This window comes from Myotis lucifugus, unplaced genomic scaffold (assembly GCF_000147115.1).
Source record: "Myotis lucifugus unplaced genomic scaffold, Myoluc2.0 scaffold_239, whole genome shotgun sequence".
Taxonomy (NCBI): Eukaryota; Metazoa; Chordata; class Mammalia; order Chiroptera; family Vespertilionidae; genus Myotis; species Myotis lucifugus.
Genome location: NW_005871287.1, coordinates 1469228 through 1497133, shown reverse-complemented (window position 1 = coordinate 1497133; position 27906 = coordinate 1469228). Strand labels below are relative to the sequence as shown.

The 27906-nt window shown below is 41.3% G+C and overlaps 1 protein-coding gene across 5 annotated transcripts in view; it reads left to right on the top strand.

Moving 5' to 3' along the window:
• Positions 1 to 27906, top strand: part of TNRC6B (trinucleotide repeat containing 6B) — a 218175-nt gene that overhangs the window by 136940 nt on the left and 53329 nt on the right. For 4 of the 5 annotated variants that reach the window (XM_023762248.1, XM_023762245.1, XM_023762247.1 and 1 more), the window contains 5 exons: positions 4491 to 4578; positions 11815 to 11836; positions 17533 to 17874; positions 20071 to 22410; positions 24633 to 24791. In XM_023762248.1, coding sequence (XP_023618016.1) covers positions 4491 to 4578; positions 11815 to 11836; positions 17533 to 17874; positions 20071 to 22410; positions 24633 to 24791 — 2951 coding nt within the window. The remainder of the gene's footprint in view (positions 1 to 4490; positions 4579 to 11814; positions 11837 to 17532; positions 17875 to 20070; positions 22411 to 24632; positions 24792 to 27906) is intronic. The other variant, XM_023762246.1, reaches the window with a different exon arrangement.

The following is a 27906-nucleotide window of genomic DNA, read 5'->3' as shown; positions in this document are numbered from 1 at the left end:
TTTTATTATATAGGATAGAGGCCTGGTGCACGGGTGGGAGCTGGCTGGTTTGCCCTGAAGGGTGTCCTGGATCAGGGTGGGGGTCCTGCTGGGGTGCCTGGCCAGCCTGGGTGAGGGGCTGAGGGCTGTTTGCAGGCTGGTCACACCCCCTTCAGGGTGGGGGTCCCTACTGGGGTGCCTGGCCAGTCTGGGTGAGGGGCTGAGGGCCGTTTTCAGGCTGGCCAAGCCCCCCGGCAATGGAAGCTCCCAGTCTCTCCTTTTTTTCTTTTTTTTTTTTTTTTCTGGGATTTATTTACCTTCTATAATTGAAACTTTGTTGCCTTCAGTGGAGCTCAGAGCCCCAGGGCAGGCGGGAATCTTGGCTTCCTGCTCGCTCCAGCTCCGTGGCCACGGCCTGCTGAAAGCAGGTATCTGGGGTTTATTTATCTTTTATAATTGCAACTTTGTTGCCTTCAGTGGAGCTCAGAGCCGGCCGGGAAGCTTGTCTTCCTCCATCACTGGAGCAACCAAGCCTCCTGCTTGCTCCAGCTCCGTGGCTGCTGGCCGCCATCTTGGTTGGGTTAATTTGCATATAGATGCTCTAATTGGCTGATGGGCGTGGCTTAAGGCATAGCGAAGGTATGGTCAATTTGCATGTTTGTCTTTTATTAGATTAGATTGCCTCTGCCTGGGCAGACACTCATTTCCCAGATAGTTTTCTCCATTTAGGTCTCTACTCAGATATAAACACCTCAGAGAGGCCGTTGGTGAACATCTTATGTAAAGTATCCCAACCTCTTCCCCGTCCTTTCCCTTTTAGTCACTCTCTGGTCCCTTTCTCAGTTTTATATTCTTCATGGCATTTGTAATGATTTCCTGGCACTGCCTGTTTGCTTTGTCTCCTGTCTAGAATGTCAGCTTCCTGAGGGCAGGGACTGTCTCTCTCTCACCCAGTGTTTCCTCCCCAGTGCTTAGGTCAGTGCCTGAAATGCAGTAGTAACTTGGTGTATGTTTGTTAAATGATTTAGTTATTTGCTTTGAGGCTTTTCTTTTGAATACATTTCCCAGGTTTAGCTTATAGGATCCCCTTCAACTGGCCTTTCTATGACCATTTGACCTGTCTCATCATTTTTTGAGCATTTTCTTCTTGACAAGCAAGTAGTCCAGGCTCATATTGTACTTTCCTTGCCCTAACCTCCAGATAAGCTCTTTTCCAAAGAACTCTATTTTTTAGTGAATAATGTATTTAGAAGCCACAATCTGGATGCTAGGTATGTTCATTGGTATTTAGATATTTGTTCCTCAAGTAATAGAGCTAGGGTGTGTGTGTGTGTGTGTGTGTGTGTGTGTGTGTGCGCGCGCGCGCAGATATATTCCTCACTTACGCACAAGGGATATGTTCCAAAATTCCTGAAACCATGGAGAGTGCCAAACCCTATAAATTCTATGTCTTTTCCTAGATACACTTTTTCACTTAACCCATGTACTTTACGGCTTCTCTTCAGCATGTTGGAATTGCTAACATCACTAACCTGTGCTTTGGGGCCATTATTAAGTAAAATAAGGGTTACTTGAACCCAAGCACTGTGCTACAATGACAGTCGATCTGATTACTCAGGCAGCTACTAAGTGATTATTAACATGCAGGTAGCTCAGAGTATATTTAAAAAAAAAAAACAGGAGTTCATGCCAATAATTAATTCTGACCCAACTCCACAGGGTGCATTCTCTCTTTTCATTTTGGTAACTCCTTTTGCAATAGTGAGAAACCTAACTTTCACTATCCTTAATATATTTATTTAATTTTCTTATTTTATTTTTTTTACAGAGAACATTTTATTTTTTTGCTCTTCACCATTAATCCCCTCTATACCTTCAGCTATATTTATTTATTGATCAGACACCCTTTGTGTAACCAATCCTGCATCACCACCACCTAGATGCCTTCCCTGCATGGATGCCTTCTTCACCCTGCTTGGGCTCTGCCTCAGCATTGGGATATTTTAAAGCTCCCCAAACAATGCTAATGTGCAGCTAAAATAGAGTACAACTCAGTTAGAAAAAAGTGAACCCCACACTATGTGATCCTTTATTAAGTGAAGGGCAGGTTTTTAATTCAGGTTTGGTTTTAGAAAATAAATTCTTCCGAAGGAAGTGAAATTTAAAGAGAAGACTCAATTCTACCAGTATACACAGTGAAAGATCAGAGTGAAAGCACAGCCTGTCTCCTGGAAAGCTTTGTAAAATATTTGTTTTGGAAGTAAATCTGCTTGTAGTGAACATGAATTTCAATTCCTTTCCCTAAATTACCTGTTCATAGGAAAAAATACTTGAAAAGGTTAGTTGTTTTTTAAGAATGTATCTCATTAAAGACTTACCGCTTCTTTTACATTGCATTTTATAAATGAACTTTTAATTTTAGAGTAGATTTAGAAAAATGCAACTTAATACTTTTTAAAGCATCGTTTATTTAAGTAGGAGATATTCATGCTGTGTTTGCTCTTTCTCAGTAATCAGTTGCACTTTAAAATATGAAAACCAAGTTATAGTATCTGAGTCACAAGAAACCCCATCTTCTTCCACTCGCATCTAGAGGAAGCAAGAGGCTCTAGGAACCAAATATAACAGGATCTGTGGTCAGCCTGCCTTAGGTGGTCAACATCCATCTTGCCAGTTTTTGTAACTCCATTTTCTTAATGCATGGCTGCAAGTGGGTTTTCACCAAGAGCTCCACACTGAGATTGATGTACACATAATCTGACTCCAAAGAAATCCAGCTCTAAACCTAAGAAATTTCAATAAAATCTCTTTCATGATTGTAGTTTTAAAGTTTTCATGGAAGTTACCTGTAGAGTGTGAATTGTGCACATTAGGCTTTTGTATATTTATGATGTTATACAAGGAGAAAATGTGAATGTGGACAGAGCCACTGAAAACTTGACATCTAGGTAAAACATTTTTTTTCTGTTGTTGCTGTTTGATTTATGTAAGTACAGCATTAATTACATATTCATGAGAGCTCACTTGGGGTTGGTCCTCAGTTCCTTCTGTATGGGTAAAGTGATTTCCACTCCCCAAACTTGAGTCCTTCAGGAACCATCTTTGTGATTTTTGCCACATATGCAAACTTTTACCTTAACATTTCTCTTTAATTTATCTGACTTTTAGCTTTTTCCTAGATAATATCTGTGAAACCATGGATTTGATGTGTTGATCCCCTAAAATCACTAGTACTGTTTGGTACTTGGGGACCTGGGAACTACCGGTATATCTCCAACTTGCCTTCAAATTCTGAAATTCAATAAACAAGCATCTGGGGTCTCCTGACTTGAACTTTGAAGTTGCAACAGTGGTTGCTTATGCATTTTTCTCAGTTGACACATAATAGTAAAAGTTGGCATATCTATACTAATAATAGGGTAATACGCTAATTAGACCGGGTAAACCGGACATCTTCCAGTCATCCGGTCCTCCTTTTGGACAAATCCATGATGGCGGGGACTGAGGCAGAGGCAGTTAGGGGCTATCATGCCAGCAGGGGAGCAGTTAGAGGTGATCAGGCCAGCAGGGGAAAGCAGTTAGGGGTGATCAGGCCAGCAGGGTAGGGCAGTTAGAGGTGATCAGGCTGGCAGGCAGAGGCGGTTAGGAGCCAGCAGTCCCGGATTGCAAGAGTTGCAGGCCGGGCTGAAGGACACACACACCCCGCCCCCCATTCCTGTGCATGAATTTCGTGCACCGGGCCTCTAATATATATAAAATATTACATTAGAATACATGTTGGGTTATATTCTGTAATATATTAGAATAAATATTAAATTTTAAAGTTACTTTTCAAATATGAGGTATAAATTACATTATCTTAGTTTCTTAAGATTCATCACATTTCTTTAACTAGGATGTTTATTATTATGTATCATTTTTATTTTAATTGAGGAGAGCAAAACCTGATTGTCTTGTTTCAGGTGTGCCAGGAAGAGGCCCGGTGCACAAACTGTGAACTCACCCAATAAAAAGTACCTGATATATAGGACACTCAGCCTTAAAAACACAAGATATATGACATAGAGTATTATGTTAATCACTCTGAAAATGTTTTGGGAAACATCTAAATTATAAATACCTTTGTGCCATAATTGAATTAATATAGTCTATGTTATTTGTGAAGAATATTGCCAGAAGAAGCCAATTGGATATTGTCATATATTCACATCACGTTCCTTGATGAATGGAAATACATTAATCGTGTGTGTGTGTGTGTGTGTGTGTGTGTGTGTGTTCTTTTAGGAAGATCTCCAAAAAACTCACTTTAGTGGACTTCTTTGAAGCCAAACTTAATGTCATGTTTTGCAAAAGGGGCAACAAATCAAAATTAGGGATAACTAAATGTGGTTTTTGCATTCTCTCAGTTTAAATAAAATACAGTGTTCTACTCAGTCACAGAGATGAATTGTTGCATTACACACCATCTACAAGCAGATATTTAACTTTCTGGTCTGACATTACTTTAACAGAGAGAAGGAGCAAGAAAGGGAAGAACAGTTAATGGAAGACAAGAAAAGGAAGAAAGAGGATAAAAAGAAAAAAGAAGCCACTCAGAAGGTGGGTTTATTCAGTTAAGTCTAATAATACTTCAGCTGATTTTATTAAAACAGCAGTAAACAATACAGTAAACCTTCGATATAATGGGCTAATTTGGACAAGGGTGTGTCCACTAAAGTCAAAAGTCCGTTATATAATAAAGTTGGTTTTCTGAATGCGTATGTTAAAAATTTGACAAATTAGTTTACATGTTTTTACTTATGTAGACACATTTGTGTAATTAAAATTAAGTATGCATGAAAAGTTTAATTTCACAGAAAATTTTTCTATGTGTATTATAGTAATTTTAAATTTTTACTGAATAGGTCTAGTAATGCATGCATTCATTAGTCACCACAAATAAACAAATGCACACAGCTGAGGTGTGGCCTAGCACAGGTCTGAACATCAGCAGGCTCAAGTTAAACTGCTACAGAGGAAGCCAGCTTATCTCAGATGCCTAAGCCTGGACCAATCAACTGTGCCAGGAAACAAGTTAGAATAAGGCAGCTCTGAACGGCACATCTTGAATGAAGCTGCAGCAAAGGGAGGTATAGAGAGTTAGGGGTACTAGACACACAGTCCCGTGAGGGCCCATGATCTTTTCTTTTGTAGTTAATCTTTGATACTAGCTAAGTTGATATCACAACAAGAAATTGCAAAGCCTAATTCAAAGTTCTGGCCATTTTAATAAGCTGCTATGTAATCTGACTATTCAATACAGCCATTTGACAATTAAAACATACCAGATGAGCTCCAAAAACATCACCTCTGTGATGCCAAACTCAGTCTTCCTCCTCCTCTAGATTTGGTTTATAGAGTGAAGCTATGTCCTAAAGTTCTTTTTTTATACAGTGGGGCCTTGACTTAAAAGTTTAATTTATTCCGTGACGGAGCTCATGACTCAGATTACTCGTTTGTCAAATCAAAAAGTGAACGAGTGAGACACATGATGCTGGGCTGATGTTGTGGCGTTCACTGTGACGTTCGCTGCACCAACTAGCGGTGGGGTATCTGAAGCTGGCTCGTAACCCTAATTTTAGCTCGCAACTCAAAGCAAAAAATGGGCCGAGAGACGGCTTGTATCTCGAAAAACTCGTTAGTCGGGACACTTGTAAGTCAAGGCCCCACTGTAATTACAGTAGAGGCCTGGTGCACAAAAATTTGTGCACTCGGGGGGTGGGGGGTCCCTCAGCCCAGCCTGTGCCCTCTCGCAGTCTGGGACCCCTTGGGGGATGTCCACCTGCTGGCTTAGGCCCGATCCCAGGGGTGATCTGGACTAAGCTGGCAGACATCCCTCTGGCAGCCTGGGAGCCCTCAGGGTATGTCCACTTGCCAGCGGGGAGCAGGCCTAAGCTGCAATCGGACATCCTTAGCGCTGCTGAGGAGGCTGGTGAGGCTCCCGCCACCACCGCTGTGCTGGCAGCCGTCAGCCTGGCTTGTGGCTGAGCAGAGCTCCCCCTGTGGGAGCACACTGACCACCAGGGGTCATCTCTTGCATTGAGCGTCTGCCCCCTGGTGGTCAGTGTGTGTCATAGTGACCAGTCATTCCCAGTGGTTCTGCTGTTAGGGTCAATTTGCATATTACCCTTTTATTATATAGGATAGAGGTCTGGTGCACAGGTGGGGGTCGGCTGGTTTGCCCTGAAGGGTGTCCTGGATCAGGGTGGGGTCCTGCTGGGGTGCCTGGCCAGCCTGAGTGAGGGGCTGATGGCTGTTTGCAGGCTGGTCAAGCCCCCCAGTGGGGACCCTCACCCCATGGGGTTTTGGCCAGCTTGGGTGAGGGGCTGAGGGCTGTTTTCAGGCTGGCCACAGCCCCTTCATGGTGGGGGGCCTTACTGGGGTGCCTGGCCAGCCTGGGTGAGGGGCTGAGGGCCGTTTTCAGGCTGGCCACGGCCGTGGGCTGGAAGCAGGTATCTGGGATTTATCTTCTATAATTGAAACTTTGTAGCCTTGAGCGGAGCGTTAGGGCCAGCAGGGCAGGCAGGAAGCTTGGCTTCCTCCATTGCCGGGGGCAACCCAAACCTCCTGCTTGCTCTCAGCTCCGCTGCCGCCGCCATCTTAGTTGGGTTAATTTGCATATTTGCTCCTGATTGGCTTGTGGGCATGGCTTGTCGGTGTCGCGGAGGTACAGTCAATTTGCATGTTTCTCTTTTATTAGATTAAATTGTTCTCTCTGTTGAATTGAATGCTGGATTTTTATTATGTAATAAACTGGTATATTCTGGATTCATACATATTTTTTAATAAAAATGGCATTCACACTATTAAAAAAAACAAACTGCAGCAGAAAGTCACACCCCTTGACAATAAAACCAGTTACCATGCTCAAGATGTGGTGTGATCACATGCTAATCATTCGCCAGGCTTTGTTTAAAAGTTGTGACTCTTGATTTAAGTATGTAGACGATAGTTATAGATATGTAATATTTATGTCAGCAAAATTACTGTTATTTTTTCCAACATATGACCTATTCACTAAAATTTGTTAAAAATAACAGTGAATTAATAACAACAAATAACCTATTAATTATAAGCAAATCTTCGTTAAAATCATTTTGTAACTAACAGGTGTTGATTTTCACATGTGACATATGGACCGGAAGTTTTGTTCATTAAATCAAGTTCCACAAAATCAAGGGTTTACTATATTGAAAAAGGCAAGACATTTACTAACACTTAAATTCTTCTCATATTTCCTTATTTGTGTCATAATTAATCTCCATTTTCTTAAGCAAGCTTATACCATAGAATAGCTTCAAAGTTACCGCAGTTTGCTCTTCTTCTGGCCACCTCCAGCATTGTCATTTATATGATCCTACCTTTTGATAATCGCATAAAGAAACCTCCCTCCTAGAGGATCTGATGGGCCTGCTTAATTAGTGTTTTGGGGAAGAGAGCATTGCATAGCTTTGAGGGATTTGGGGGAAAGGAGATGTTAAAAGAATAAAAGGGCAAACAGCTGTCAACTGAAAAGTCTTAGTTGAAGTGTTTGTCTCATGGGGCTGTTGGAGTAGAGATGGTTTGAGCCCCTTGCCCGGCTCCCTTCATGGCAGAGCATGCCTGCCTGCCCTGGACATTGTCTGAGCTCATTTCCCTCACCTTGCCACTCCTTTAAGCATCACCTGGGCTTTGGCTTGGCAGGGTTGCTTTCTTCTATTCTTTTTTGGAGGCAAAATTGATTTTCCTCCTGTTCTTGTTACTACTATCTGAAGCACTTGGGAAGCGGGGGCTCCCCGTGAGAGGCAGGTTTAAGGGTCCCTGCTGTGGTCCCAGGTTATTGAAGATAAGTTTAGGGAGGTGAAAACTGCCAAAAGGTTCAGAGGGAGCTGTATATTTAGAACAAACTCAAGGCAAACACAGCCAATGCTATATAAGGTAAAAGGAACACTGCAGGTTTTCCCAGCATTGTTGGATATAGCGTTTCCCATCATTCACTTTTCTGAATTATTGAAATTAGTTCACTTATGAATGCCAGCAGTAAAACAATATTGGAAATATTTTCTGAATTGGAATGCCTATGATCTTGCCATATTAAACCTATGAAACGTATTTTATCTTTTCTTCATTAAAAGGAATATTGATTATTGTTTGGTGCCGTAATAGATTGCTGTGCTCTTTAAGATTTTGTCTGCTTTTCATTGTTTCTGTTTCTATTTATAGTGGTGTGCTTACCATCACATCTTCCTGCTATTAGGGTACCTGCTTCTAATGTGTTCCTTCTAACCTAAGCTTGTTAGAATTGTCTAAATTGATAGTAAAGAATTTGACTAAAGTTGTTAGATAATGACCCGGATGCTTTTTAAATACTTTCTTTTGGATGTGCAGCCACATTCCACAACATTGAGGTTGCAAATAAGCAGGTCCACCCACCCGCCATACAGTGTTAAGGGCATTGCCCATGCCCCACACATGCTGACCCTCCAACTGGAGTGATGGGAGAGTGAACCTCAGTGAAGGCTTCCTTTCCTTTAGGGCATTCGCATTTCATTTACTAACCTGGTATAAAAATTGTATTTTGCAGCTGTGGGAACGGATAGTTAATAGGCTGGACATTAGGGTACTTGAGCAAAGGCTGTGAACAAGAAGATGCCAACTAGAGCAGCTGACTAGGTTATGTGCAGTTCATTCTCATCCTTCTGTAGACAATAGTGTTCTCTTAACTTGAAAATGTCCGTATCTAGAAACAATTAATACAGAATGCATCTGTAAACTTTCATTGTGGATCCTATTAATGGAAAAATGATCAGAATTAAAGATGGTTTGGATTTATTCAAGAGTGAATTGGGGCCCTGGCCCGGTAGCTCAGTTGGCTAGAGCACTGTCCCAATACACCAAGGTTGCAGGTTCAGTCCCCTGGTCAAGGCACATACAAGATCAAGCAGTGAATACATAATAAGGGGGAAAGCAAAGCAGTGTTTCTCTCCTCTCTTCCCCCCCCCCCCCCCATCTCTCTATCTACCTATCTATCTCTCAAGTCAGTAAATTTACAAAAAATTTTAGAGTGAATTGGGATTATTTATGCAGAGAATGTAGTTTATTCAGCTGGATGGTCTGTCTATGTGTGCTTGCATCTGCATGAAAAATTGGTTAAGTTTTGGGAAAATCACCATAAGTAAAATTTCAAATGGTTAATTCGGAACAATAAAAATTCAGTCATTTTGTTCAAAAAATGTTCTAGATTGGCTGACATGGGATCTAGGCCAACACATGGCCTTTGATATTGTTTTATCATACTAAACTATTGTGAAATTTCAGAATGAAATTGTGATTTAGCAGTTTTAAGGAGAGACTGAAAAGCTTACCATGTGATTGTCTTAGTAGTTTTCAACTTTATTATAGAAACTAGAGGCCCAGCGCACGAAATTCATGCACAGGTAGGGTCCCCAGGCGTGGCTGGCGATCAGGGCCGATCTGCAGGGCGACTGGGAGGTCCCCACTGGCAACTACCTTGGCCGACCTGGGGCCTGTGGGCTGGGGGCAGCTCCTGCATTGAGCGTCTGTCCCCTGGTGGTCAGTGCATGTCATAGCGACCAGTCATTCTGCTGGTCATTCGATTTGCATATTAGGCTTTTATTATATAGGATGACACCTCAGCTGGGAGGCATAAAATGTGCTATGATGCAAAGAATTGTGTAGAACGTGCCAGAGGTTCTATTATGTAGTCCTTCAGTCAGTCAATCAGCAAACATTTGTGGTTCTTTTTAGCACTTCCACATCTTTTTTGCTGCCTAGCCCATTGCTTTATAATCACTTCTTTGCTTTTGTCTTCCCCATTAGACTGTAAGTTTCTCAAGATTTTATTCATATTTACATTTCCAGTAACTAGGATAGTGAGTGCCTGGTGCATAAGGGTCACTCAGAAAAATATTTGATAAATGAATAGTCAAGAATGAGTGCTGGCAACATAATTTTCTTGAAGAATTGACTTTTAAACCTAAATTAAATTATTTTGACACAGAAATTAAACATGACCGTTTCCCATTGTGTTCAATGTTTGTGGCAGTTTGTTCTTTCTAGAGCTATCCCTGAGTAAACTGTTAGATTTCCATTCATGAGAGAGGTGTCAAAGAAGGATTCCATTAACCTTCGGTAGGCTGATGCTGCTAAAGGATCATTGTTCAGTGTTGGCAGAACACATGCTTTGATCATCCAGCTTTTCACCATCTGGGGGACATCTCTTTTAACAGAACCCACATCATAAGACACATCTACATTATTTGGGCTTGTCGCTTACACTTGGGGAAGACATTGACTTTCTGTATAACTGATCTTCATAATGGCATTCTAAGAAATATTTACAACAGTATAAACCTTAAATTGCCGTAAGGAATTGGTATGTGGATACAGATCTGTTCATTCTTGGATAAATGGGGTTATACAAAAAGCATACAGTTGAATTGAGCTCTCTAACAATTAGTACTGGGAAACACTGTCTACCAGAAATTCAGTACCGTAGAATTAGCTTGTCTTTTAATGCAAGAATGTAAAAAATACTCCAGGAGGTCACACAAGTAGTTGAGATTCAATGTCTGACACTGGTGTGCTGGAATCTATTGTGAAATGGGCTGTTTCGCTACAGGACATAACCCTCCAAAGATGAGCATGTTTTTATGAACACCTATGGCAGTAATTTAGTATGATTAGTAGTCACAAATAATCAAATCTCTTCTACATGAATATTTTTATTGTGAAAGTCAGAGACACAATATAAAAATGCTTTGGAAGATTAACTCTTGGGAAAAGGGTTCAAAATTACCTATGATCTCAATAATGTAAGATTAACACAACTGGAATTCTGGAGCACTTTTTTTGAGTATTTTCTTTTGGATATTTTTTTATGCATGCCCGTTGGTGGTTTTGTTTTAGTATTATAGGGCATGTATAATTAGACACCCTTCTTTATTTTCCTGTCTTATTAGCAGGAACAGTTTTTCATATGCCTCCCAATCATAATTTTCCAAACTCTCTAATAGCCCATCATTATATTCAGCCTGTCCAACCTTTTAGGTTAATCACTTTCAAAGATATATCAGTGACTATATAAAAAAAAAATACTTTTAACAAAGGAACCTTTATTTGTTCAAAATTTACATATTTCACTCTTGCTGTATTTCATACTGATTTACATAAACTTTGATAAAAATAGCCAACATTTATTGAACGTTGGCATAGCATATCTGTTTAATCTTTACAACAACCTTTTGCAAGCAGATGCTGTTATTATCTCCAGTCAACAGATAAATAGAAAACTCAGATCGAACAGCCAGGAAGTAGCACAGCTTGATTCTGAATCCTGTTCTCCTACCATGCATGACCTCTGATGCCTTTGGTGATGGGCCTCGGAACTTTTGCTTTCTAGATTTGAGATCAAGTGTGTGAGTCCATACTCACAGGGGAATCTTTTCGTCCCTCTGGCGAATTTAGTTTCTGGGCCACATCCATGTGCTTTTCTTGAGTCATTAACAATCAAAATGGCAAACAGCATTCCTGGTTCAAGGACTTCATCATTTAATGAGAGTGGAATGCTTTTTGTTCTAACTTTTAGTGTCCTTCATAATGATGCCATGTAAGTTATGATGGCCACTGTTTTTAGAAGGGTGTCTGAACTGACTCGCAGCGTCTTTTTCTGGATTTTGAACTATGTCTGTGTATCTGGTAGCTGGAATTACTTGAGTTACTGGAATTAAAGTTGTCTTATAATATCAAATTAGAAAGCAAATCTCATTGACTTGTATCTCTTCATTTATTTTGCAGGTCACGGAACAAAAAACCAAAGGTAAATTGGGTTTTGTTTTTCCTTTTTAAGTCATTAGAATCTTTTGTGTTTAGATTTTACACCCTTGCTGACTTGAGCCTCCAATGCACTTGAAAAGTGAGAGTGGGTGTAGAGTAATTAAAGTTGGTTGTTTGAAGTCACTGAAGAGCAGTAGTGACAAATAAAAAGTACTTGTCATGGTGTTTGTAGTAGCCTTTGTAGTAGCCTTACGTTTTTTCAGGAAGTAAAAAAGTTTAGAAAAAGTGATACTTGTTTTGAAAGCATATGGGTCACGATTTTGAACTCAACTTTTTCAAAACTCTTCTTCCATCATTTTTTTTTTTAAGTGAAAATTCTGGAGAGAACAGGACAGGGATTTCTGTTGCAAGTTATATGAAGGCATGGACTAGAGTTGGTCCTCCTACCCAGGTAACAGATAATAAAAAGCACTTCAGGTAGAAGCTAATATCGCCCATTTTTGGATATTTAGAATTGAGTTTCTGGGATTGATGCAGTAGATTTAACAGGGGTGAAGGGTAAGGTTAGAAATTAAAAGATAGACTACTTAATGGAGGGATTTAGACATAGCAATTTAGCTTTGTTAAAAAACTATTCAGGTGATGGTTGTCTCGATGGGCATTATCTATGAAATGATTAGTTTATAAAAGCTAACCTGACCTTAGATGCATTAGTAAAAATATGGTATCTAGAAAGGGATGTTCAGTTCCCGTAATAGGCACCACATTATGGAAAGAACAGAGACAAACCTTTGTGGACGGTGTGGCATCTGGGCCAGATTGGTTAAGAAATGTGAACCTGTGTCACCTCTAGGAAAGTTAAACACCCAGGGATATATAACCCCCAGGGGAAGGCTTCCCACGGGGGGGAAGATCAGTAACTGTCTTCAAAGATTTAAGGGCTCCTCTGGTGCCTAACACTTAGCAGTTCCTTGGTAGATGTCTGCTGGATGTTTTGTTCATTTAGACCCATTCTTATCCCAAAAGTACCAATGATGAGTGAAAGCAACACAGAAAAGCTTCCAGCTCAATATAAATTTAAAAAATTTACATATTGTTGTCCAGAGCAGTAACTCATAATAACCTTTACCTTCTTGGGACATACCTGCAGGACAGCATCTTTCCATTAGTGTACCTGGGGTGATGGACCATTGCAGTGCATTGGTCACAACTCTGGTTTTTGAGCCTATTCTAGAAGGCATATTACAGTGAGTGCATGTTGGTGGTTGGGATAATTTTGAGTTTACTCTAATTTATTGATATTTGAGGTGGGGGTTTTCCCCAAGTAAGTAATTAACAAACTAAATTACTTGCAGTATCCTTCACACCTTGAAGAGACACCTGTGTGTTCTAACACTGTGGTAGGAGCTATTTCTTCAGGGATGGAACTGGCTTTCTCTAGGGAGTGAATGAATGTGAGGTATTATAAGACATGTGGCTCAGGTAGGTGGCCCAGATGAGAGGTAATGAGGATTTGAACCTGTTTAGGAGCAGTGGTGATAGAAAGATGCTTTGGTTCAGTAGAATATAATGGTGATTAGATAATGGACACCTTCCAGGTTTCTGACTTGAGCAGCTGGTTGGATAATGACTCCATTCCTTGAACCAGACGATAATGGGAGGGGAGCAGGGTATCAAGTTTGAGGGTGACAGGAAGGGTGGAAGAGTTCTGAGTTGGAGATAGTAATTTGGGAAAGATTTTTACATAGTGGTAGTTAAAGCCTAAGCTTGGGATTGTTTGTGGTCAAATAACTTAAATATGGGAAGGGTGCAGGCCTAACCTTCACATTAAGGTTTTTTTTAAACTTATGACCAAATTCAGCTGCCATCTTGCAACTCTTATTAAGGGTATAGTCAGAAGCAGGAGTTGCCAGCTGTGACCCTTGAGCCGAATCTGACTCACTGCCTGCCTGTTGATGTACAGCCCGTGAGCTAGGAATGTTTTGTACATTTTTAAATGGTTGGGAAGGAAATAAAAGAACAATTTTACAACAGTAAAAATGGTATGAAAATTGTATTTCAGTGTCATAAAGTTTTATTGGAACACAGCCACATTTACTCATTTTATACATTGTTTGTGGCTGCTTTTGTCTTAAAAGTACAGAAATGAATCGTCAGGACAAAGATCATATGGCTAGCAAAGTCTAAAATACTTGCTCTCTGGCCCTTTACAGAAAAAATTTACTGACCCCTGACCAAAGTATGAGAAACCACCCTGGCCAGTGTGGCCTTCGTTGCTTGGGTGTCATCCTGTGCACTGAAAGGTTGCTGGTTCGATTCCTGGTCAGGGCACATGCCCAGTTTTCGGGCTTGATCCCCAGTATAGGGGCGTGCAGGAGGCCGCAGATTGATGTTCCACTGTCACATTAATGTTTCTCTCTTCCTCTCCTTTCCTCTCTGTCTAAAACTCAATTTAAAAAAAAAAATCTTAAAAAAAAAAAAGTATAGCCGAACTGGTTTGGCTCAGTGGATAGAGCCTTGGCCTGCGGACTCAAGGGTCCCGGGTTCGATTCCGGTCAAGGGCATGTACCTTGGTTGCGGACACATCCCCACTGGGGGGCGTGCAGGAGGCAGCTGATCGATCTCTCTCATCGATGTTTCTAGCTCTCTATCCCTCTCCCTTCTTTTCTGTAAAAAATCAATAAAATACAAAAAAAAAATAGAGACAAACTTATTTAAAAAAAAATAAAAAATTCTTTAAAAAAAGTATGAAAAACCTGCAAAAAGGAAGAGAGAAAATCTGAAGAGTGAGCTGGAGTAAGTCTTACAGAAACAAAGAGGAAGGAAATAGCCAGTAATGTCAAGTTGAAGAAAAGGTCCAGTGAGTGCCCATTAGACCAGCTTGCACCAACCTTTCAGACCTCATGCACCACCAGTTGTCCATAGACCACCAGTTGGCAACCGCTGCATTAGACAGCAATGAAGGTCACTGTGATTTAATGAGGAGAGAAGCTCCTAGGGGAGATGTTAGGGCAAAAGCCAGTGTACATTGAGTTTGGGGAGTGAGTGGAAGGTAAAGAGATGGAGACAGTGCTTAGAGGTTACTGAAAATTGTTCAATGCGCATGGGCCACTCACAGTGTCATTAATCTTTGAGATTTTTTTTTGTACTACATTTTAACTGATTGTTCTTCACAAGAAATTTTCAGTCTAAAATAATGTCTTTTCTAGGGCTTGTTTGTATTTACTACTTTTAAACATTTTTTAGGTTTTTTATGTGGGTGTTTTTTTTTTATGTTTTAAATCCCTTTCAAGGTATTTAAAGAAAATAGTAATTTGTATTGGTTCTGCCTTTTTCAGAATATTCTTAATATTTTTATCTTTTAAAAAGTAGCATCTTATTGAAGTTTTCCAGAAATAGAGGCAATTAGAAGTTCAAACTGAGATGAGAATGGTATAAGATAATTAAGGCAACGGAAAGGGAAAAATATTCAGTCCTTAGAGTAAGTAAATGTTTTTGGGGAGTAAATGAATAATTTATGATCCATTCTATCTCTGATGTGATGGTGGGGAAATGCCCTGAGGTGCTTCAGCAGGGAATGTTGCACAATGTGTGGTACCCACTAGATTTCTTTGGTTGTTCTGTGAGTATTGTAAAGTTAGTTGAACTGGTGTTCAGACCTCAATGCAGTAGGCTGGTCTTAGTGTGTCTTATTCTATCTTAGGGGAATGAGTCAAGGCTGTAACAGACCTCGCTAACTTAAAGACTAGCCCTTTTGTAGAAGAGCAGCCTCATAGGAACCTAGCTCCTTCCATCCTAAAAACCACTTGGGAAGAATCCCCCCCAGCCTTTGCCTGCTTCTTGTGTATTCTCATGATGGGGGACGGGGATTGAGAATGCCATGTGGTATCGAATCTTCCAGGCACAGATAGAAAATGGATCATTAAATAATTCATCTTTATTCATCAGTTTATCATTTATTTACCCATTGGCTATTATAGCAGAGGGTGCTGTGTTAAAAATATTAGACAATGACCAGTTTATTTTCTTAGGTCATATGTTTATTCTGCTCGCCATGTTTATTCTGACCTACCTTCCTTACTGGGAGGCTCAGTATAGCCTCCTGATGGGCTCAGGTTAGACCCCAGGGTTGCTTTGACATTACTTCAGGCATCTGCTCCTTTCTCTATTACTCAGAGTACTCTCCAGTGTCCAATGGGTATAGATTGAGCCCCCTGATTTCTGATGATGTATCTCTCTCCTCATAAAGGAGCCAGTTCAACGAGTGACATGCTGGCCCAGCATCACTTCAGCAGTCAGAACGGTACTGCCACCAGAGCTGGCCCTAACATTACTCTGGATGTCAGGGATTTTGGCCTCAGAATCATCTGAATTATCAGGCTCAGTGATTGTTTCTGTATTACTGCCAGCCTCTATTTGCCAGGTAAATTTTCTTGGAAAGGGTGGCAGTCTTTTGGTAGGATGAAGCAAAGAAGGTACAGATCCAGAAGAACAGCCCCCATAGGGTTGAGCCGAGGGTCCTGCAGAGTATAGCTTGACAGTCACCCAGCACATCCCCACACTTCCTTTTGCCATTTTTTAAAGTGAGCGAAAACATTAAATTATTAAAGTCAATAGGGAAAGTATCTACATTTTGAAATTTTTATTGTAAATAAAGAGTTGGAAAAAACATACATGATACACTTAAAATGGGAGGAGGTGGGGCAAAAGCAAAATGATTATGACATTTCTAGTATTTACACACAGTGCCAAGCAAGAGTCTTTGAGTTCAGGTAGCTGTAGTAACTAACGAGTTGATTTTGTGATCCTCTAGATCAGCGGTTCTCAACCTGTGGGTCGCAACTCCTTTTGGGAGTCGAAGGACCCTTTCACAGGGGTCGCCTAAGACCATTGGAAAACACATATATAATTACATATTGTTTTTGTGATTAATCACTATGCTTTAATTATGTTCAATTTGTAACAATGAAAATACATCCTGCATATCAGATATTTACATTATGATTCATAACAGTAGCAAAATTACAGTTATGAAGTAGCAATGAAAATAATTTTATGGTTGGGGGTCACCACAACATGAAGAACTGTATTAAAGGGTCGCGGCATTAGGAAGGTTGAGAACCACTGCTCTAGATTGAGGTTCCCTGTGGCAGACCTTAAGAAAAAAGGATGAAAGATGTATTTCTGGCTTTGTGGGACTTAAGATGTGATGAGGAAGAAAGGCCTATAAAGGGAGAATTTCAAAATAATATGGAAAATTCAGTGGTAAAGAGAGATGGACGGCGTGTTCCAGGAGCACAAGTGAAGGGTGCTTAGCCTACCTAGTCCAGGGACTTTGAGAAAAGTTTCTCAGAGGTAGGTCTTTAAGAATGTGGATGACAGGAAGGGTCCCTTGGGCTAAAAGCCTTAAACCTTTACCAAAGACTTTGCCTGGGAACCATATGTACTGTACCCTCAGAGCTGCTGGGCAGCCCTTCAGGAAATTCCACTATTGCTTCCCTCTCCCTCTTAGTGGAATGGAATTGCATGATATTGGTGTCTTTGAATACTTGTCACCATCACGCCCACCTTCACCCTACCTTCAGTAAACTAAAGATGCTGGCAATTTGGAAAGACCATGTCCATAAGGAGTAGGATTATTGGATTGTCTTATTGTAATTGGTCCCACGTAAGCACTCTTAAAAATAATCTTTAAAAAAATGTATTTGATTTCAAAGATTGTTTCCCAATCTCTTTCAGTGCCCGAAGTGACGAAACCAAGTTTAAGCCAACCAACGGCCGCCAGCCCAATTGGCAGCTCTCCATCGCCACCAGTCAATGGTGGCAACAATGCCAAAAGGGTGGCAGTGCCGAACGGACAACCGCCAAGCGCCGCCCGCTACATGCCTCGGGAGGTGCCTCCGCGATTCCGTTGCCAGCAGGACCACAAAGTGTTACTAAAACGTGGGCAGCCCCCTCCACCATCCTGCATGCTCCTCGGGGGTGGGGCAGGGCCTCCTCCCTCCACAGCACCTGGAGCAAATCCAAACAACGCACAAGTGACGGGAACGCTGCTGCAGAGTGAGAGTGGGACTGCACCAGGTGAGGAATCGGTGTCACCGACCTGTATTCATGGCAGCTTTAGAGAGGGAGAGCACTTTTATTGCCTGATGTGAAGTCCACAAAAAACATTCATTATAAAGACTATTGGAGTTATTGAAAAGATGGGAAAGGATCCCAGTATGAAATGTACATCAGCATTTCTCTGCTGAAACTGGGTTTTAGTGTCCAGTGAGTGCGTGCTCTTGGCAGGAGAGGTTAATATAGCTGCTGTTTGTCATCGCTCTGGAGTCTTTCTTCCCTTCTCAGACAAGAGCGTTACAAATTTAAGCCTCCATTGTTCTATCTGTCACCACAAGTATGTGCTCCAAGTATGATTGGAAGTGGGCTAGTGCAAGGGGGTGTTCAGAAGCTTAGATGCTCATGTTTATGCTCCCAGAATGCTAGGCAGGTAGAAAGAATGGTCTCTTAGATTACTCTCTAGAATTTGGGGATTTTTAGATTTTTTTAAAGCAGTATTTCTTGGGGGGGTGGGCTTGATTTTGAACATTAATAAAAACTGTATGTAGATACAAGGATCTTTAGCTAAAGGGCTCTATTAGAAGTTTTGTGACTTTTTTTTTCTCCCCAGTGTGTGAATACTAAATTAATTAACAGCTAAGGACTTTCAAATATATATTTTTAGCTCGTTAATAGATTTCAACTTATCTCTTAAAATGTTTTTTTTTGAGATTGTATTAAAACTCAACTTGAGCACCATTAAGCATTGGCAAAGGCCCTGAATTGTGGTTGTTATTAGGATGCTTTATTCTAATCTAAGTTTGAGTATAGAATTGCCCAGAAAATTCTCTTACTGTCTCATGTGCAGAGTAAGGGTGGAAAGAAACCTAGGATGACATAGGCTTCATGCAGAGATAAGCCCTATGCATGAGTCTTTCCTGTGGTGACCATTAGGCCAGGCCCAAAGCCCTTGGAAGGCCTCCTGGCCCTTCCTTCTTGGCCCCTTATAACCAAATACAAGAGGAAGTATGTGAGGGGCAGTGTGTCTGGCATTGATTTCTGCAGCCCGGTCTAGCCAGGCCTTGATGTGGACACGGGTCCAGTGTGAGCCAGAATCTCTTATTTACATTTTTAAAACCAAGGAGGCCCCTAAATTTTAAGAATTTGAGATTCTGTGCTTCCTAATTTTATATGGCTTTATGTAATATTTTTTTCAACTTCATATTGATTTTAAGCTGCTTGGTTAAAGGAGTTAAATAAGTTTCGAAGAAATTATCAGGCTTAAAACATGTCATTTTCCCTCCACCAAATAAGGTAAATTCCACCAAAATATGTGCTAAACCAGACTAATTCATCAGATTAAGTTCCTTGGGCATACACACTGATTCATGCTTGTCTGCCCTTGGCATCCAGCTTGGTGGCATTTATTATTCAGGCAATGCTCACTGAGCAGCGATGGACTGGACACTGTAGAATTCAAATGTTAGCAAGATAGGGTCTAGCAAGAGACAAGATATAGGGTCTCTGCCTAAAAAGCACTAACATAGGGGAGGGAAGACATGAACACAGTGTTCTAGCACTGAGCAAAATGGCTCTAGACAGGAAAAGACTATTTTTGGTTGATGAGCTCATAAAAAACTTCAGTCAAAAATGTGGCACTTGAACTAGGCCCAGAAAAATGAGCAAATTTCAGTGTATGAATTTAGGAGGAAAAAACAGTAAGTGCTGATGCTAGTTGTGGAATGTCAAGTAGTATGGAATGTAGATGTCTACATAGAAATAGTGGAAGACGAGACTAGCAAAGTCACTGGGTCCCAGGTCATGGGGTATCTTGATCAAACTCCAGACCAAGGAGTTCAGCTTTATTCTTGTGCAATAAAGTGATGTGCCTTAGAAAAGTCCCTCCAGCCAGGAGTGTTTAGAGTAGGTTGGAGATGCAGAGCAAGCAGGGTGTTGTTGCATTGTCTCAATACAAGAAGGCCCTTCTCTGTCAGTAGGAATGGCAAAGGGATAGCTTTGAGAGATGGTGTGGAGTTAGATTTAGCAAGTACACCAACCAGGTAAGACGAAAGAGAAGATGACTAAAATAGGAGTGGTACAGTTCACTAAGACAGGCAACTGGATGGATAAGCTAGTTTGTGGGGAAATGTGACAAGTTCTCATGGGAGCGGTTTGAGCTTGAGATGTTAATAGAGCATGCATATGTATCTGTGATTGATAAGACAATCTCTTTCCCAGAGTCAACCCTTGGAGGTGCTGCTGCTTCAAATTATGCAAATTCCACTTGGGGCCCGGGAGCCTCCTCCAACAACGGCACCTCCCCCAACCCCATTCACATCTGGGACAAGGTGATTGTAGACGGGTCTGACATGGAAGAGTGGCCTTGTATTGCCAGCAAAGATACTGAGTCTTCTTCCGAAAACACCACCGATAACAACAGTGCCTCGAACCCTGGCTCTGAGAAGAGCACTCTGCCAGGAAGCACCACTAATAACAAAGGAAAAGGGAGCCAGTGCCAGTCTGCAAGTTCTGGGAACGAATGTAATCTTGGGGTCTGGAAATCTGACCCTAAGTCTAAATCTATTCAATCTTCCAACTCTATTGCAGAGAGCAACAATGGACTAGGAAATTGGAGGAATGTGAGTGGTCAAGATAGAATTGGACCTGGCTCTGGCTTCAGCAACTTTAACCCAAATAGCAACCCATCTGCCTGGCCAGCACTGGTTCAAGAAGGAAATTCTAGGAAAGGGGCATTGGAAACGGATACTAGTAATTCCAGTGCACAGGTTAGCACAGTAGGTCAGGCATCCAGGGAACAGCAGTCAAAGATGGAAAATGCGGGTGTTAATTTTGTTGTCTCTGGCAGAGAACAGGCTCAAATTCATAACACTGATGGACCAAAAAATGGAAACACTAACTCCTTGAACTTAAGTTCACCAAACCCCATGGAGAATAAGGGAATGCCCTTTGGAATGGGCTTGGGGAACGCCTCCAGGAGCACTGATGCCCCTTCACAAAGCACTGGAGATCGAAAGACTGGGAGTGTTGGATCTTGGGGTGCAGCTAGGGGGCCTTCTGGAACTGACACAGCCTCTGGACAAAGCAATTCTGGAAACAATGGGAACAATGGAAAAGAGAGAGAGGACTCCTGGAAAGGAGCTTCTGTTCAGAAGTCAACTGGGTCAAAAAGTGATTCTTGGGACAATAACAGGTCTACGGGTGGGTCCTGGAACTTTGGCCCTCAGGACTCTAATGACAGCAAATGGGGTGAAGGGAACAAAATGACATCTGGGGTCTCTCAGGGAGAATGGAAACAGCCGACTGGGTCTGATGAGTTGAAAATTGGAGAATGGAGTGGTCCAAACCAACCAAATTCTAGCACTGGAGCATGGGACAATCAAAAGGGCCACCCCCTCCCTGAAAACCAAGGCAATGCCCAGGCTCCCTGTTGGGGAAGATCTTCCAGCTCCACAGGAAGTGAAGTTGGAGGTCAAAGCACTGGAAGCAACCACAAAGCAGGAAGTAGTGACAGTCATAATTCTGGCCGTCGCTCATATAGGCCCACACATCCTGATTGTCAGGCTGTCTTGCAGACTCTTTTGAGCCGAACTGATTTGGACCCCAGGGTGCTCTCAAACACCGGCTGGGGCCAAACTCAAATTAAGCAGGACACGGTGTGGGATATTGAAGAGGTGCCAAGGCCTGAGGGGAAATCTGACAAAGGAACTGAGGGGTGGGAGAGCGCTGCCACACAGACCAAGAACTCAGGGGGCTGGGGAGATGCACCCAGCCAAAGCAATCAAATGAAGTCTGGATGGGGGGAGCTCTCAGCCTCTACAGAGTGGAAAGACCCCAAGAACACGGGAGGCTGGAATGACTATAAGAACAACAACTCTTCCAATTGGGGAGGGTGTCGACCAGATGAAAAGGCATCTTCCTCTTGGAATGAGAATTCCAGCAAGGATCAGGGGTGGGGAGGTGGGCGCCAGCCCAGTCAAGGATGGACTTGTGGAAAGAATGGTTGGGGAGAGGAAATTGATCAAGCAAAAAACAGCAATTGGGAAAGTTCTGCAAGTAAACCTGTGTCTGGGTGGGGCGAAGGAGGGCAGAATGAAATTGGAACTTGGGGGAATGGTGGGAATGCAAGCCTAGTTTCCAAAGGTGGGTGGGAAGATTGCAAAAGATCTCCAGCATGGACTGAGACAGGCAGACAGCCCAATTCCTGGAACAAACAGCACCAACAGCAGCCACAGCAGCCACCGCCACCACAACCAGAGGCTTCTGGTTCATGGGGAGGCCCACCCCCACCACCTCCAGGCAATGGACGACCTTCCAATTGCAACTGGAGCAGCGGGCCGCAGCCAGTAACCCCTAAGGATGAGGAACCCAGTGGTTGGGAAGAGCCATCCCCACAGTCAATTAGTAGAAAAATGGACATAGATGATGGCACTTCAGCATGGGGAGACCCCAACAGCTATAACTACAAGAATGTGAATCTGTGGGATAAGAATGCCCAAGGGGGCCCAGCACCTCGAGAACCAAATCTGCCTACCCCAATGACCGGTAAATCAGCATCAGGTAGGCAGCTGCTTTTCTTGCAGGTTTTAATGAAGAAGATAAATCATAAACCAAGGTATTTTTATTAAGCTGCATTTATTCAATTTGGCTGTGTTCTGGGAATCTTTCCTACATTAACAGAAGCTCTTTTTTTTTATAAAATGATAGTGATAACAGATGCTAGTAGTACATTTTAATGTTCTTTCTTGGCAAAAGAAAAAGATGGTATCCCTGGGTAGCCTCCCCAAATTATTCTTTTGCAGTTGTATTGGTCTGCAGAATCCTAAAGACATATTATCTTGCTAAACAAACTATGCCCTGGATTTAAAAATAAGGAATTAAAATTGTAGCAGAAATAGACCTGATTTCCATTCTGGTTCTGCACATGGCCACATCCTCTGTGTTCTCTTTCCCCGTTGAAGGGAAGTGTTGTGTGCTGTTCTTGCAGAGGCCATCATTATGCCGTAGCAAAGCTCGGATCCGGAGGGTTTGGTCACTTTCCAGGTGATTTTAACGATCACCTTTGAAAGGAGAGTACTTTGTATAAGAGGTTGTTATCTCATGATAATCACGTGTCCACCTTATTCGACTAGGAAATACTATACCTAGGATATGAAAAGTAGTGCTGGTAGTATCATTCTTAGTTTGGCATTGTCAACTTGAATGCCCCCATAAAGCATATAGTTCAACAAACTAGAGGGATGCACTATTCAACTGCTTTTTTCCTCCCACATTTGGTTTTTGTTTGTTTGTTTTTGTTTTCTTAGTTAGTATTAATCACAATATTCCATTTTCTACTCACTCCCCAAAGTGTTCAGTGAATTTAAGTATGGCCACTTAGAAAATGATTACTTTTAACTAGTTCTTTTTTATTTCAGATCTGAAAAAGAATGAGAAAGGAAATGCGGATTGTTCATTAATTCCTTGTCTAGAATAAAACCTGCTAATATATTAAAAAACAAAAACTTTATCCATATAGTCGGCCCTCAAGACCCACCGGTTCCCCCATTGACAGATTTTATCCAACCACAGATCAGAAATATTTGGGGGGTGGGGAAGATCTAGCATTACGTTGTTGTATATTATGTAGGCCTACAATGGTTGCGTCTGTACTGAACATGTACAAACTTCTTTTCTTGTCATTATCACCTAAACAATACAGTATAACTATTTACATAGTATTTACATTGTATTAGGTATTAAAACAAATCCAGAGATGATTTAAAGAATGATGGAGAATGTGTGTAGGTTACATGCAAATATTATTCCATTCTACATAAAGGACTAGTGCATCTGTGGATTTTGGTTCTGGAACCATCCTCCTCAGATACCAAGGAATGACTATAGTAAAAACCTTCAAACTATACAGAAAAGCAAAGGGTAATAAAAGAATCTTAGTCTCTAGGGCAGCGATTCTCAACCTGTGGGTCGCGACCCCTTTGGGAGTTGAACGACCCTTTCACAGGGGTTGCCTAAGACCATCGGAAAACACATATATAATTATATATTGTTTTTGTGATTAATGACTATGCTTTAATTATGTTCAATTTGTAACAATGAAAATACATCCTGCATATCAGATATTTACATTATGATTCATAACAGTAGCAAAATTACAGTTATGAAGTAGCAATGAAAATAATTTTATGGTTGGAGGTCACCACAACATGAGGAACTGTATTAAAGGGTTGCGGCATTAGGAAGGTTGAGAACCACTGCTCTAGGGTCTCTTCCCACAGGTAACCTCTTAGAATTTTGTGTCTCATTCAAACATTTTGTTCATACCTATAGCAAAATATGTCTAATCCTTTAAAAATTATACACAGAAGGTATTGCATTATGTACACTGTTCTTCACCTTGCTTTTATCATTATACTTTAAAACTTTCCATATTACCACATACATTTTTGTCTACTAATTGCTTTGTATATACTATTCATTTTATGGATGGCCCACGATTGGTGTAACCAGTGCCTTTTTGATAGATATTTGGGCTGCTTCCAAATGGTTTCCGACAGTGATGCAGTGGGCATTGTTGTACATGTAATTTCATCTACTTTCATAAGTTTAACTATGGTATAATTTTCTGACAGTGGAATTATTGGGCCAAAAGTGATAATGCCAAATGCCCTCCATGAACGCGGAACCCACTTGTATTTCTCAGAGTGCCTGTTCCCCACCAACCCACTGGATAGATGCTGTTTAACACATCATTCTTAGAGCCACATTTCCTGTCTTTACAGTCTGGAGCAAAAGCACACCACCTGCTCCAGATAATGGTACTTCAGCTTGGGGTGAGCCAAATGAAAGCAGTCCTGTGTGGGGCGAAATGGATGACACAGGAGCATCGACCACAGGCTGGGGGAATGCACCTTCCAACGCTCCAAATGCCATGAAACCTAGTAAGGACACAGTGTTATTTTTTAGGGATCCTCTGTTAATTTGGGGGGTCGGACATTTTGGGGAGGGCTGTTTTTTGGGGAGGGCTGTTTAGTGTTTAAACAGTTGTTGCAGTGAGATTCAGAACCTTGAATCTTTGCATGTGTTAAAATGCACACAGTGAACTAAAAGTCACAAGTTAATTTTGTTGATTTTGCATTAGGTTTAGTATCTGGACAGAATTGAAATGGTGATGTGGTGCCCTTTCTTTTCCTTGTTTCTTTCTTTCTTTCTTTTCCTTGTTTCTTTCTTTCTTTCTTTCTTTCTTTTTTTCTTGCCCAGTAACTGAAATACTGCTTTCCACATCTATTTTGCATTTCTACTCTTTTTAGTATAACTTAAAAAGAGTTTCCTGGCTTTTAATGTGGGATATAGTCTCTGCTGCCCAGTGACTTCATTCTTCTGTTCCTATTTTCCCTTTTTCTCTCATACAACATCCACCCACATAGAAACATTTAAGGTTTCTTGAACCTGACAAAGATTTCTTCATTTGAATTTTTTAAACAAAGCATGTCATACTTTGAAAATCTAAGCGATACTTGGTCCAGCTGGCAATATGTAGTCACAGTAATTTGCAAAACTTTGTAAACTGATGCTTTGGAATGTCCCAGTGGATGTTCCTCAATTGAAAAATTCAAATGCCCGTTTTCACTTGTTTGTAGTTTTCCTAAAAAGTATTCCAACATCTCTTTTCTCCATGTTGCAGACTTAAGGAATTGTCTTTTGATTTAAAAGTGTGGTCATCCTGAATGCTCAAAATTTGAACGAGAATGAAAAATTCCATTGTCAGGTTTACTGTATGATATTTAGGACTCGTATATGGCTATATGAAGGATTATGGTTTTAGGTACATTCTATATGTAATTTGACTTAATTAGGAATCTCTTCCACTTCATAAAAATAGCTTTATAAAGACTTTCATTTTCATTGTAAACTGATTGTATTGTCATGGGAGCTACCATTCTGTAGACTTGAAATACATCCAAAAAGCTGTTGAAAGACATTAAGGGACCCTTGGCACAAGGGGGTACTTCAGCAGTACTTTCAGGATTTTTATGTCTTCCCCAACCTCAGAATCACCTTTCTTTCATCAGAAACCCCTCACTTTTCTCCAGATTTAAAAAATGTTTTCTACTCTTTGGGAATATCTGTAGTCATAGCTATAGTTATACTTCCCCTTTCTCTGGGTAATTTGAATATGTACTACTCAGAGGAAGGAGCTTAGATCATCAAGGCTATTAATTGATGCTGGTCATTAACCTGTTATCATTGTTTCTAGACTACAAATATATATGACTAAAAATAAGTTCTCTTTTTTATCTTTTTCATAAGAAGACATTCGTTGAAAGTTCAGCTCCTTTCTCTGTAAGAAGGGTTGCATGGATGTCTTTGTTTTTATAAAGGGGTCAGTATGTTATTATATTGGGCTTTTAATTCCTATTGCTTGTCAGAGGATGGCATAAGGCCTATCCTATATATATAAAAGGCTAATATGCAAATCGACTGAACGGCAGAATGACCGGTCGCTATGATGCGCACTGACCACCAGAGGACAGACGCTCAATGCAGGAGCTGCCCCCGGGTGGTCAATGTGCTCCCACAGGGGAAGCGCTGCTCAGCCAGAAGCTGGGCTCACAGCTGGCGAGCACAGCAGCGGTGGTGGGAGCCTCTCCCGCCTCCGCAGCAGCGCTAAGGATGTCCAACTGCCAGCTTAGGACCGCTCCCCGACATCCCCCAAGGGGTCCCGAACTGCAAGAGGGCACAGGCCAGGCTGAGGAAACACACACACACACACACACACACACACACACACCATCCCCCACACCACCCCTCCTCCCTCGAATGCATGAATTTCATGCACTGGGCCTCTAGTGCTAACATAATAATGAAATATCTCTTGCAGAAGAAACCGTCCTGATTTTCAGTGGCATTTTTAGTAGCAGGGAAAATAGCCCCCAAGCCCTGCCTTCACTGTCCAGTCAGAAAGCCCTTCATGTAAGGCTGGATGAACCCCATGGAGGGTCCATCAGGTTCACTCAGGCCATGTGGGGGTGGGGGTGCTACAGTTAGAAGAAACCAACCACCTTGTGCCCTGTGTACATTATGGTGCCTTCATGACTGTCACAGGCCTAGTCCTAGGGGATGGCAACAGTCATTCAAGGAGTGAGCCACTTTTTTGGCTTTAGACTCTTCATATGCATCTATCTAAATCAAATAACTGCCCCTTCCATAAATGTTCTGTCACTGGTAAAGTGAAGGTATGGATGGAGGTTTGTAGGCAAGATAGTGAATTTTCCCTTCTTCCATCAATTTATAGAGACTCATTACCACAAAATGTATCCTTCAGTTCCATACAGTATTTTTAGAGGGAAGTAAAGGATTTATCCCAATCTCCAAATTAAAGATCTTTATTTAGAAGGGGATGTTGGTAGAGTATATCATGGATACTGACCTTCTACTTCCTCTAACATTAGAGCCCTCATCGCTGATTTCCCTCCCTCCCTCCCTTCCTCCTTCCTTCCTTCCTTTTCTTCCCTCCCTCCCTCTCTCCCTTCCTTCCATCCTTCCTCCTTCCTATCCTCCTTCCCCATTCTCTATCTTCCAATTTTCTCCACTTGTCTTTTAAAAGCCATTGCTTGCACATTGTCTTTGCCTAGGATCTTTATTAGTGTCTAACACATTTCAAGTATATATATTAATAAGTTACAAATTTTTATGGTTCTCTGTGAATTTCTCTTTCACCATAATATTGATATTCAAAGTCTTTTTTCTTCCCCTTTTCATGTTCTTTTCTTAACTTCACCCCAAACAAGGGAGACAGGTGTTCTTTATCATACCTCATATTTGAAATGTCCATTATCAGTCACACAATGTATTTTTAGGAGGTAAAACTACAGTAAACTGTGCTCATTAAGGGGAATAGAGATGTGAAGTTTCTTGTAAGTAGTGACGGGTTCTTTTCAAACTTGAATTTTCTAAAACTTTGTATAAGGGAACATCATTAAACCAGAAGCCAGGAGATCTTAATTCTGTGGTTTATTAACTTCGTATCATTAAACCTTTATGGGTTTCCATTTT